This window comes from Lissotriton helveticus, chromosome 6, assembly GCF_964261635.1.
Source record: "Lissotriton helveticus chromosome 6, aLisHel1.1, whole genome shotgun sequence".
In the NCBI taxonomy this organism is placed as follows: domain Eukaryota; kingdom Metazoa; phylum Chordata; class Amphibia; order Caudata; family Salamandridae; genus Lissotriton; species Lissotriton helveticus.
Window position 1 is genome coordinate 160420927 of NC_136067.1, and position 12784 is coordinate 160433710.

The following is a 12784-nucleotide window of genomic DNA, read 5'->3' on the forward strand; positions in this document are numbered from 1 at the left end:
AGATCTCCCGTGGTAAAGCGCGCAGCGGTTTGTAGTGCCGCCCGGGAGGCGGATGTGTCCTCCAACCTCAGAACAGTTAGTGTACTGTACGGTCTGCGGTAGGGTCCAGGTTCCCCAGGACTTGGTCGACGGGCCTTGTCCCATTATGGTAACACGTGCTTGGCAGGGACTCAATGCATAGGACGTGCGTGTGCGGTTGTAAGTGGTTGTGTGTGGAGATAGTTGCTTGGTTCTTTTGTGTCTGGGTATGTGTGGGTTCTTTGGCGGTGTCTGATTGAGTGAGTTTGGTGGTGTTTGATTGAGTGTGCAAGATGCCGCATTTCAGTATGTTGCGATGTCTTGGGTGTTGCTGCAGTTCAACTGATCTCAGAATTGGCCGAGAGCCAACCCTCTCCTGTAGAAGACTCTTTGAATTTTGAGATGTATGTGAATATGGATTTATCCCGATTTTGTTTAATATTTTTGATGCAGCTAAGATAGATTACTTGCAGGAGAGATTGTTTGCTAGGCACAGCTGTCAGAGCATGTTTGATTCCCTAAGGTTGTGGCAGAAAGAGGTTCAGCAAAGACAGATGAGCGGATAGCCCAGAATATGGACAGATCAAAAGTTTAGTTTTAAAAGAAGACAACATTTGTACATTTGGAATTTGCAGGTTGTTCCCATTTAAAGTTTCTTTTAATGGCTCAGTGAGCCAATGTGAGCAGTGATTAGGAGGATGGGGTATGTATTTCATGTTATATGTTTGATTTGGTTATAATTGGTTTGGTTTGTGAGCAGTCTGTGGGCTGCCTTTTGTTTGTGTAAATGTTTGTTTGAATGAAGTGAGTGCGTCTTGTTGCATGAGTTAGATTGTCTGGTCCTTGTGAGCTACCTGAAATGGTTGTGCCTGGCTCTCAGAAAATAAAAGAACCGAAAAAAAAATGTGTTTGGAACTTATTTAATTTGATTTCTTTCATCCCCTTAATTTGTGAACAGTAGAAGATGAACAAAAGAATAAGGATTTGATTACCAGTAATTAGAATGTATATTAATAGAATGTAGAAAGAGTGTAAAGTTAGAAAGAAGTGAAAAAAAAAAGAGAAATGTATTTTTTAAAATAGGGTTAATTATTGCATGTTAGAAAGAGTTAGGAAGGCTTATTGGCTTTGTCAGCGCCAGAAAGAGGAGGGCAGAGCGCGAGGCAGATTTTGGCCTTGGTGAAGGGCCAGAAAGGCTGGAAGGCTGGCTAGCAGCCCAGAATTCTTAGCTCTTGGAAGACTGTGAGAGATGCATTTCTGAACATCAAAAGTGGGCCTCAAAAGGGGGTGGAGAGCAGAAGTTGTTTAGTTAGTTTTAAACATGACCTGTTGAGTGGATGTGTTTCAGTCCACAATGATAAAAAAAAAAGGGTTGTAGAGCTCTGGGCTGGTAAGGTTTAGAATAACAGTGTGTGAATTTTTATTCCGTTCTGGAAGATTATGTAGAATGGAAATATAGATGCTTGCAGACGCAGAGCAGAGCAGATGTGACCTTGGTGGGATTATAAGAGCATTCCAATGGTTTCGCAGAGCACAGGCAGCAGATTGTGGGGGGGGGGGGCTAGGAGACTCAGCTCTTGGCACAGACAGGCAGAGATACACAGTCGGAGCCATGTGAATTATGAATTTGGAGCGAGTCTGCATAATTATGAGTGCAAACTGCTGCTGGTTTAGACTAAAGTATAATGCAGTTGGTCAGAACACATGTGATTTAGTATTAGGAACAAAATTATGAATAACTTTCAACAGATTATTGTATTTGGACATAGAGAATTACACTTTAAAATGGCCTAGTCTGAGAAAAGATGGATTGTTTTGAGAACAATTAAATTACTAAATATGTTAGTGAGTGTTTCAGATGCAATAGTTTAAGCACATGTTACTCCTATTGTTTGACTAGTATTCAGAATAAGTGACTGGTTTGTGTGCAGTTTAAAGGCACAGAGAAAAAGAGATTTATTGTTTGTCTATTGTGTCCATTTTGTTGTTGATTTTTTTTGTTTCACTGTTGGTCCATGTCATAGTATAAAAGTTTTCTATTTAAATAATTATTGAGTTGGGGGGGGTCTCTGATTGGCATACTGATTAGTGACTTTGCTAGTGGATCCCTAGTGGAGAGTACTGATCATGCGAGGGTAGGTAAATGCATAGCGCCTATTAGGTAAAGGATATTGATTGTGTTGCTCACAGGAGCGGCCTGGTGGGAATGTATATATGTGTGTAACAGTATTGTATGCAGTTTGTCCATGGGACACCATTGCAGTGGGCCCAGTGCCCCACCCGCTGAGTGGAGGTGCAGAGTGCGTGTTTTGTGCTAATGTCTGCTAGTGTGCACTGGAGTATTTAGTATGTTCTGGGGGTGAGAATATACCTTTGGCAACAGGATCAAATGTAGTGAGATGGCGCCCTTTTTGTTTAAAGATGAGAAATTGCATTAGTTATAAAACGGTCCATTTAGACAAGTGAAAGATGTGAAAATAAATGTATATCTCTTTCCTTTTTTGATGCTGCATTAAATGTCATTACAAGATTGTCATGTGATTTTCAATGTTGCTAAATGTTTTATCTTTTTGGCTGATGGTTAAAAGAGGTTAGATCTGTTTCTTGTCTAAAAGAGCAGACCGAGTTTTCAGAACGGAAAGTGAACAGTTAGTATATATAGGGTGATGATAGATAATATATATGAACTGGTGTGAATGAGCTCCAAGCATAGGTTTTAAGGTAAGTATTTGTAGAAGGTATTTTTACTAAATGGTTGCCTTTTTGTCCAATATTTTGTGTGTTGTTGTTTTTTTTTGTGGTTTGATTCGTTTCGTTTCAGTGCAATGGGAAATATTTTTATCTGTGTGTTATGGCGAGTATTGATGCAGCTTTGTGCTAGACTGATTAAGTGTGCACTGACACCGCATGATGCATGACATGCATGAGAAAAATATAGTGCTTTGAGTAACTAATATTGTGTTTTCCTTTTGTGGCCTTTGTGTTTGGTATATGTATTGTTGCGTATTATTTTATGTTATACGCATGTACCTATATTGTGTGTTTTATGTTTTCTTTGGCTTATTGTGCATTGCTTGTTCTGTTCTGCGTGGTAGGTATGCTGATCGATCTTAAGCCTGACAAATTAAGCAAGCCACCATGCTGGGTTTTGGGCCGCAGGCTCACGGTGCATGAAATGCATGGCATCGTGTTGTGTGTCACAGCTCATTTGCATGTGTTACTGTGGTTTGTCTATGCTTTCTGTGCTTAGCACGGCAAGTATACCTGCTGCCTTGGTATGCTTGTTTTTATTTTATGTATGTTTCTGTTTTGTATTGTTTTGGCAATTCTATTGTTGATGCTAGTACAAGCTCCTCTGTGGGGAATTTGTTCTGGTCCCTAAATTCCACAGACAACACTTCAGCAGTGTATGTCTATTTGGTCAGATGGTATAGATGAGAAATGCAAGAGTTCTACGGTGTACTCATGGTGTTGTGTCACAAGCCTGACCACCACCTAAGTAATTTTTGTTCTTTTATAGATTTTCCTTTTGCCGCCATTTCCCTAATGAATGTCGCATAGTGCCTAGTTATGGGGGACTTTAGCTGTGTGCCAGTCCCATTTCCTTACTCCTTCATGGGAATAAAAGGCCTCAAAAAGAAATAGTGTGTTTTGTAATACATAAATTATAATGAATTTTCCTTAGTAACATTGTATTAGATATTAATAGGCACACACATCATTTTGTGGCAATGATATTTGTACATGTGCTAAAAGGCGTTCTAGACCTCTCAAAAGTGCTATGTATCTCCTAGAATTTTGTTTATGCTCAGTGCTACACCCTGGGGGTTGATGGTGTTGACTGAAAAGAAATAGGTTTCAGATTTCTTCCTGGCAAACTGGGGGAGGAGGCTAGCTCCCCGCTGGAAGCTAGCTCCCCGCTAGCTCTCTTATAAATTAAAACTAGGTAACATGTATATTGCTCCCTCCTCTTCTCAAATTTTTATTAGCCTGTCCTGCTTTGATCTAAAAGGGGAATTAGATGTGGGTAGTTTTGTTCCACAAGTGATGGGTGATAATACCATTATTGTAGTCTTGCAAGTACATTGCTAGTTCTGTATTAGCTAGTCTGTGAAAATAAACTGATAGTCTTTACTAGAGGATTATTTTAATTGGATAGGGATGAAAGGACTGGTAGCCCCAGACTAGTGTTTCCTTATTTGACCTTTGAAGGGAACAATAGGTCGGTACTTTTTTGTTGTTGTTTTGCTTCGCATTCCTAGTTAACAACATCATTATTGTGCAGCACTAAGTAAAGGTGTACAAGTCTCTTATCAGTTAGCCTGTATAGTTGAGCTGACAATCCCTATTAGAGCTGATGAACAGGTTTTCCCCTAAACAAAATGTTACATGGTCTAAATAGTGAGAAAGGTGAAAGATGCTTGTGTGATCCTCAGCAAAATAATATGTGAGCATGGTCATGAGCAAAAATATAGTTGTTTTGAGTAAGAAAAAGAATATTAGAAGTGTTTGAGGTTTTGCACAACAGTGAAGGTTCACAAAGTAGACGCTGTGTGCTCGCTATAGGAATAGCGGTTTGAACTTCCCTTTTTGCTGTTTCTCAAGTGCAAATGCGGGAATACAACATGTCTGTTTTGTTTGATTTTTTCTCTTCTCTTAGAATTCAGTAAATGCATACGTCCGTCCACAGATAATACAGCGAAAAGTCAGATATGTAATGTATTACCTATTGTCAGTGCACAAATGTATTGATGGGCCTGAGAGGTGTTCACCTTCAAATTGACATTGGTAGAGCGATATGAAAGCACAGAATAGACCTCATTTGGTTTCTTTGAAATTGAATTTTATTCATATGCTTTGACTAAAGATCTCCGTTCTGTTCATCAGCAGGTAGCAGACACCCTGAAGCCGCTGCCGGAGGGGAAAGGACACACCATACAACGGGGGGATTGGGTTGTCGTCAAGAAGTACCAGCGGAAGTCCTGCTTGGATCCAAGGTGGTCGGAGCCGAGGCAAGTGCTCCTCACCACCCGTACCGCACTCCGGATCCAGGGCCGCAAGGCGCGTTCCCCTGCCACTGCCATATGACGAATGGGTGAGAATTGGTTTCGCTGACGACAAAAGTGAAGAAGTTCCTCGGTACATACCCTTCTCGGATGCTTTGCTGAGGGGTGAGGAGCCGGATCAAAGAGAGGAGAGGCCGGCTCTGATTGCAAGTGGTGAGGCCTCTCCTGATCACAGTGAGCAAACGAATGCCCCCATTCTGTTCACAGATCCAGAGGTGCGAGGGAGCACTCGTTATAATCTGCGGCCCAGAAAGGAGAAGAAGGAGAACTGAGCACTGGAAGAAGGGCTGAGATAGGGATTAGAGGAGAACAGTGCTGAAGAATAGTTAAGTGTTAGGGATGGACTGCTGGTAAGAGCACTGGTGCACTGTCGAGACATTGTCAGATGGGACACTAGGATTGCGCCTGGGCCCGGATTAAGTGCTCCTGAGTTGCAAAAGCTGTGCGACTCCATCGTGGGATTAGGGAACGAACAATAGAAGCCTGCCTGTGAGGCTTTAACGGACACAGGGAGAAGATCCCTTCTGAGGGTGAAGAACCCCCTGGCCGGCTTCAGTGTGCCTGTGACTGTTTTAGTACCTTTTTAGTTTAGTTTTGGACTTTTAGCTAGGAAAATGAGTCCCTTTGAATGTTACTATTCCCAAGGAGAAGCAGCCTCTGCGGCTCCTTGTCCAGATGTCCCTGATCTCATTTGGTTCTCATGGTCTACAAATGTAATATTGTGTTTGTTTATATCCTAACTATTGCTTTCATATTTCTCTTTAGAGAATTAGTTTCTTGTTGCTTGGTGCATACCCTCATGGGTGTTATTCCAACGCCACCTGAGAATGTCATTGGCACCCCAGCTCCTCACGAAGAGGAGCACTGGGAAGTTCATTAGGATGGTGTAGTATTCAAATGTTGCACCAGACACATGTTATTTATAATACTACAAATTATTGGGTGTGTGGGTCATTGCCTTCATACACACACAGGGGTGGAAAACTGTTGCTTGTATTCTTGCCCTATGGAAGTAGCTGTGAGGGTTAGTATACTTTGAGTAGTTTAGTAAAACACATTTCTCAGCCCGATAAAGATCTACTTCCCGGATGTTAGATATAGGTCCTCGCTGATAATGCAAGTGAGCCCTTAGTATAGAAATCAATAGGGGGTTTTCCCTGATAATGACCGTTTGATATTATTTGCAATAATTCCTGCTCATGACTTAAACTGTGATTATTTTTTAAGTAGACTGATCATGACATAGTGTTATAGAGAAATGGTACCCGAGAACATATGCTTAGATTAGTCAAAAGGGAGGGTGCCTCACGCCCAGAGAATAATTATGGTCTTCGTAGGTATTGCCGGGGTTGTTCTTTTACTTGTTGCCTGTGCATTTCCTGCCCTATAGTATGCTGCACTACTTCTGTGATCATGCTCATCCTAGTATTTCATTTCCCGAAGCCAGATATCTTTTATGATGATATACTATTGGTTATACTTGTTTATTTTTTTTTGGTTTCCCTTTGATTGATGCCTTTAGAATTGTATAGACCTTACCTTTAAGCAATAAAGGCTGCACTTATGTTAGCCACAATAGGCTAAAAGGAGGGTCTGATAGATAGTAATTTTCCTGTTGCAGAATGTTCTAATGATGTTATGAATATGTTAGCCTAATGTGTCTAACCAATATGCAGTTACAGCTTATTATTCATGTGCTGCAACCCACTGAGCTATTTTTGTAATATGCAAGCTTCAACTTCTCTCATTAAAGAGAGAGAGACTTCTGATGCTAACATTTGCTCTGCAGCTCCAATGTCTCATGGTACAGTTTTCCCCCCTCCCTTATGAGCAGAAAATCCCTGGTTTCAACATCTCTCGCCTTGGGTATTTTTCTTGCAGAAATGTTTCCATGCTCTAGAGAAGCAGAGTCTCGGCTCCGTGGCCTTGAGAGAAAAATGTTGCTTTTGCATGAGCAGATGCTTCTTGTGTGAGGCTATTGTTCGCCCTCTGCTGAGCCCAGTACTTTTCCAGTCTGGGCGTGTCTTTACCCTGCCATGCTATGCTATAATGTATTGTCCTGATGGGATGGGTCAGTCCTCTCGGTGCACTCCCTGGGGTGTAGACCTGACGGGGCCCATCTGCAGATGAATCTTATGGCCTAATAAATATATTTCTAATTCTTCTCCACTGTTCGGCTGGCTTATTATATGAGAATGATAGATGAGTGAGGTAAGTCGCTCAGGTGGATTTGAGACACGCTTATCAAATACGTATTTAAAACTGGAAAACATACTCTCTTTTTTCTAAAAAATGTATTCAAAAGAAGCCTGGTCGTAACAAGAAAGGAGGGGAGGAAGGCATTGAGTGAGGGGGTGGGGGATTGGTGGGGGGGGAGGTGTAGCTGAAGGAAAGCCCAGCTAGAAACAAATAACTAATGGTTGTCCCAAGAAAACCTAAGAGGCCCACCCTTCTCACATCACTTGCTCAAAGGGCAGGGTGCCCATGTTTTGTTTTCTCCGTAGCCTTTGCAGATATTTCCTCCTTAGTGCCTAGCTCAATGTTAAATAAGGTTCTCGGTGCAGACAAATGCTTTGTACCACTCAGTACTGAATGTCTCTAACATTCCAAATGTTCTATCTGCACAGACGTTGAAGAAGGCAATATTTGCAGCTAAATGCATGCTTTGGAATACACCAAGAGGGCTGAGCAGGCACCTCGTTCCCAGGTGTGAAGTCTAAGGAAATTAGAGAATACCTCCTTTTCAGTTTCCGGGTAGATAGGGGCAGGGGTCTTTTCTGGGACAGTAATCTGCCCTAGAAGAATGTCAAGCTACTGATAATTTAAGTCTGGGATGCCTGGACGTTTCAGAATAATCATAAAAGACAAAGACATTTTGTTTTCCTCATTGGCTATGAGCTACTTCTTTTGGGAGTGTCTATGCATTTGTAGCTTTGCGTGGCAGACAGAAAACACACTTGAAAGTACCCTTTATAATGACCATTTGACAACGTCTTTCTTAACAGATGAATCAGCACTTCAAAGAAATTACTAAACTAGGCCATGTTCACTCAGCTGAGGATAGAGGGACTCCAAAGTGCAAATAAAAGCCTTCACATAAAAAAACAGAAAACACACGATGAAAAGGAAAGGAAAAAACTGTGCTCTAAAATGTGAGATCCTTTTTTCTTGTAAGGACTTTTGATTTTTTTTTAATTTGCATTTATTCTTGTATAATAAAACAGATGAGAGGAAAGATAAAGGAAGGATTCAGCCTAGCAACGGTGATGTATTCTATGCATCTGGATAAGACAAATAGGAACAGACGAGAGGAAACCTAAAGTGAGAAATTGTTTAAAATGTTTTCTACGAATCAGACTACTGCCAATGAAGTATTCTACGCTTCTGGATAACACAAATGAGTAGCACCCTAAAGCAAGAAATTGTTAACAATGTTTTTTTGGACTCGGCCTAGTGACAATAAATTATTCTATGCTTTTGGATAAGCGAGTATGTGTCAGGAGAACATTTAGTATAACAACGTACTCTTGCCTTTATTGAAGTGCCAAAATTGACATTTGTTTCTGGTTTTGGCCCTTTGTTTCTTGTGATGTATATATCGGAACTTTAAAATATTAATTCGGGCATTTATTTCACAGCAAATGCATATTCATTCCTTTCCTCGATGTTTCAAAAGATAGTATAGAAAAGTCTCAATTTTTTAGACATCATTTATTTGAATTCCATCGGTTTACTGACACAACCATTAACGAACAACTGATCCAAGGGGTACACTTTCATTAAAAAGGGCACACTTTTCTGGAGTATGTTGTCATTTCTTTTTCCCCTTGGAAGGTTTTGCAAACAAGGATGGATCTATCTGGTTTCTGGCCAGTCCTTTAACAGAGAAAAGCCTGGCAGCTCTTTCTTGTAAAGTGCCCCCACATTTCAGTCCACGAGACATCAACTCCTGCTTCAGGGGTTCTAATCCAAGAAGCTCCAGTGCAGCAGCAGACGAGAAGTCCTCCAGGTCCACCGGGGAAGGAGCCTGCAAAGTAGAAGAGGGAAATGGATTAATACATCAGATAACAGACTTATTGCTAGAGTCTGTTGCTGGCCGCTTGTCACTTGTGAAACAGCACAATCAACATTTTAGGTTTCAGTTTGATTTCAAAGCTTGAAACAAACTGTTAAAGACGCTTATTTTTCGGGTCAAAAATGTTTGTGTTTTTAAAATACAATAAACTGAAGTGTCTGCAGCTTTAAAGGTAAGCCCATTATTCACTGATGCCACTTCCCTGGCCCTCAAATGTCACATACCGCATGCCCACAGATAGTTGATCACATGTTTTACACACTTCTTACCTTTGCTAGTCTATCATCTGTGCCGAGGCTTCACTGCATCGGTTTAGGAGGATGCAAATGTTTCTAAATCAACAATCCTTGATCGAAGAGGAGGGATAGGACTATCAGGATTTAAGAAAACTAATCGATAATTTAATTTTTAAATTCCCCTCTTCTATTCTTTAATATACGTTTGGAAGCACCACCCATATTATGATCAGCTACATCAGAATTAACATGCAATTTGTGGAGCTTAATCATCAAGGGAAGAATAAGACACCAGTCCTTTAAGGGACTTGACAGCCTCCACGAAACAAGCATTGACACCATTCCTGTGTCTACTTCTATGCACCTCAACGGGAGGCAAAAAATCACGCCTCTGCCACTGAAGGAGAGTACCACGAAGGACAAACAGATGCTCATCACTGCAGAGAATGGATGCAAATTCATATTTAAGGAAGTGCATCTAAATGTTCCACCTACAAACATCAGTTGATTCACAAGATTATTCAATTTATTGGAACAGCAAGTGGTAGGGAGGAGGGGCATAGAGTGGAAGCAAGAAAGGCTGTATTTTGATGCTGCTCTATTAGCTTTAAACATATACTGTATTTTGCATGCAGAATCTAATTGTGTTCTAGACTGTACGGTCTGTCAACTATGGAAGGAGCCGACAAAAGCTTTTTTGACTAACAGATGGTGAGGTGCAATATGACTGCACGGGTCCACACTGTGACTACACAGGTTCATCCTGAAAGCATCTTACTACTTTGCAATTGTGCTGTATACAATGTTAAGAAATAACGCATGTAAGCCCTGAATCCTAATGCAGTTCACCTGGTTGGGGTGGTGGAACCGTTTTCATTGTCCCATCTCCATTGCTGCAGTGCTCCGCATGGGTTTACTAGCACCTTCACATCTTGTGTGTGATGCTAGAATCCTGCAATACCATTGGATGAGGAGTGGTCAGGTCTCAACGGAACTCGCCCTCTAGAGAAAGTGGTGGGTATCTCAAGGTAACTGCAAAGGAGGAAGGCTGGGCAGTGAGGAATTCCTCGACAGCAGGCCTTGACGGGTGGGTGCCGACCAGGTATTTCCAGGAGGATTTGCGGTACAGCACTGCCTGACTGGACTGTCTCAGTTGTTCGGGATGTTTGGACATAAAACTGTGTCAATAATATCAAGGACAAAAATTTGTGAAGGTAAGTTTCTAATAGCAAGCACAGTTTTACTTCACTTAACTCCACACAAACGAACCTTGGTGATATAGCTGTGGAGGTAAGAATAGTAAATCTATACTTACCTAATTGCACTTACCTTCTCAATATTTTGGTCCTCAATATTTTTGACACCCTATTCTGTCCATGCAATATTTTTTACATTGATTTTCTGTCAGACAACTTGAGTCAGAGAGGGGGAACATCTAAATGATGGCTGCTTTAATTTGAGCAAAGTTGTGAAGCTCATTGTATCCTATCGGAGGACATCTGTAGCACGTTCTTTCTCCCATTATGGTCTCACTTTGGCAACTCTACTTGGTGAGGTATAGAGGGAATACATTACTTACCCTGTAAGCAGCTATTCGTAGTGTGTAGTGCTGCAGATTCATATGATTAGCATACTCTTGCCATCTAGTTTTGGGCTCTAATATTTACAAGTTTTTTTTATTCAAAGAAGTTCTTATACTGACGAGGTGACTCCTCCTATAGTCTGTATTGTGACTGGTCATTGGCAACTACGTTAGATTGTTTTTAGCTAATTGGGTGAGCTTTAGGATAGGAGCAGTATAGTGACAGGAAAGAGGAGCATGCAAATGAAATGTAGGATTATGTAGAGTGTTCCTAGGTAAGTATATTTGTGAACCAAAAGCTGCAGAGGAAGAGGGTGGCTACATATGAATCTACGGCACTACATGCATGAAAGATTATAAATGGGAGTTCGAACATCTTCCTTTTCCCAATTGTGAAGCAGCCATTCTCAAGCTGTCCCTCACCCCAAAGTTTACTTTTTCAGGTATACTTATCTACCGTCCTCCCACCCCTTCTTCTTGGACGTCTACATTTCCTGAACTTTTTGCCCTGCTGGCTATGAAAACAGCCAACTTCTCTCTTTTGGGAGATTTTTAACCTTCACTTAGAAAATAAAGCATGTACAAACAGCTCTAATTTAATTTCCGATTTAGCTTCCATGAACACCCATCAATTAAATTCAGGGCTCACACACGAGGCAGGTCATTTTTTGGATCCCATTTTTTCGAATCTCACTGAGATCAACTGCCTTCCTGCTCTTCTAACCTGTTGGTCTGATCATTATTTAATTAGGTTTAACCTTACACTTCCTTACACTCTGTATCCACTTCTCCTACTTTAGAATCACAATTCAGGAATTGGAAAAAATTAGATATCATTGCCCTCAACACTTTTCTGAAAATTCACAAACCTTGTTCCAAACAACAAGTAAATCTCCTGTCAACCTCAGTACAGAAATGGCTTCTGGATGCCATGAATACTTGTTTGCCTTTCACTGACAAAAGAACAAACAACCACCGGCCCCTGGCACTTGGTTTACAGAGTCACTAAAATCAGAGCGAATTGCAAAGTCATGGAACGTAAATGGAGAAAAAACTATACGCTCGTATCTAAAACTGATTATAAGAACACCTTAAAAAACTATCACAAACTCTGCAAAACTGCCCGTGCAAACTATTTCTCCATCACCATTTCGGATGCTCTAAATTGTTCCAAGACTCTTTTCAACACAGTCAAGGAACGTGCGGGTTCCAAACCCCAAGCACTGCCTCCAGCTCTCAATAAACAGAAATGTGAGGCTCTCGCATCCTTTTTTGTACAAAGAGTAGATAAGATATATCATGATATTGTTCTGGCACAAGCGGAAAATGTTTCTGCCAGCCCGTCACTATCTTCATCTTGTGATATAGATGACTCTCTTTCTAATCAAATAGAATCATCCGATATCTCTGAGCATCACCTCGAAACTTGGCCTTTGCTGAACACAGATACTTTAGTTAAACTTCTCAGTAGTACGAAGTCAGGATCACCTAAAGATCCTCTGTCCATTTCCGTCCTAATACAGTTGTATTTACCTTCGCTCTCCGTGTTAACGGATGTCCTCAATGCCTCACTTCAGGAAGCTTTTATCCCAGTGGAATGGAAACATGCCATGATACACCCCCTTCTTAAAAAAGCAAATGCGGACCCCGACATACCCTGTAATTATCGGCCTATATCATTGTTACCTGCTTTCTCAAACATTCTTGAAAAGCACATCCACACTCAACTTTCTCAGTTTGTAACAGTTCAAGGTCTTCTTCACCCCTCCTAGTCAGGCTTCAGAGACTGTTTCTCCACCGAAACCAC

At 41.1% G+C, this 12784-nt stretch overlaps 1 protein-coding gene across 1 annotated transcript in view; it reads right to left on the bottom strand.

The window, feature by feature from the left end:
• Nucleotides 1-8778: 8778 nt before the first annotated feature.
• SDE2 (spliceosome associated SDE2) overlaps nt 8779-12784 on the bottom strand; it is a 309663-nt gene continuing 305657 nt past the window's right edge. Inside the window, exon 7 of the mRNA XM_078647545.1 lies at nt 8779-9111. Within this exon, the coding sequence (XP_078503671.1) occupies nt 8896-9111 (216 nt within the window). The 3' untranslated portion in view covers nt 8779-8895. The remainder of the gene's footprint in view (nt 9112-12784) is intronic.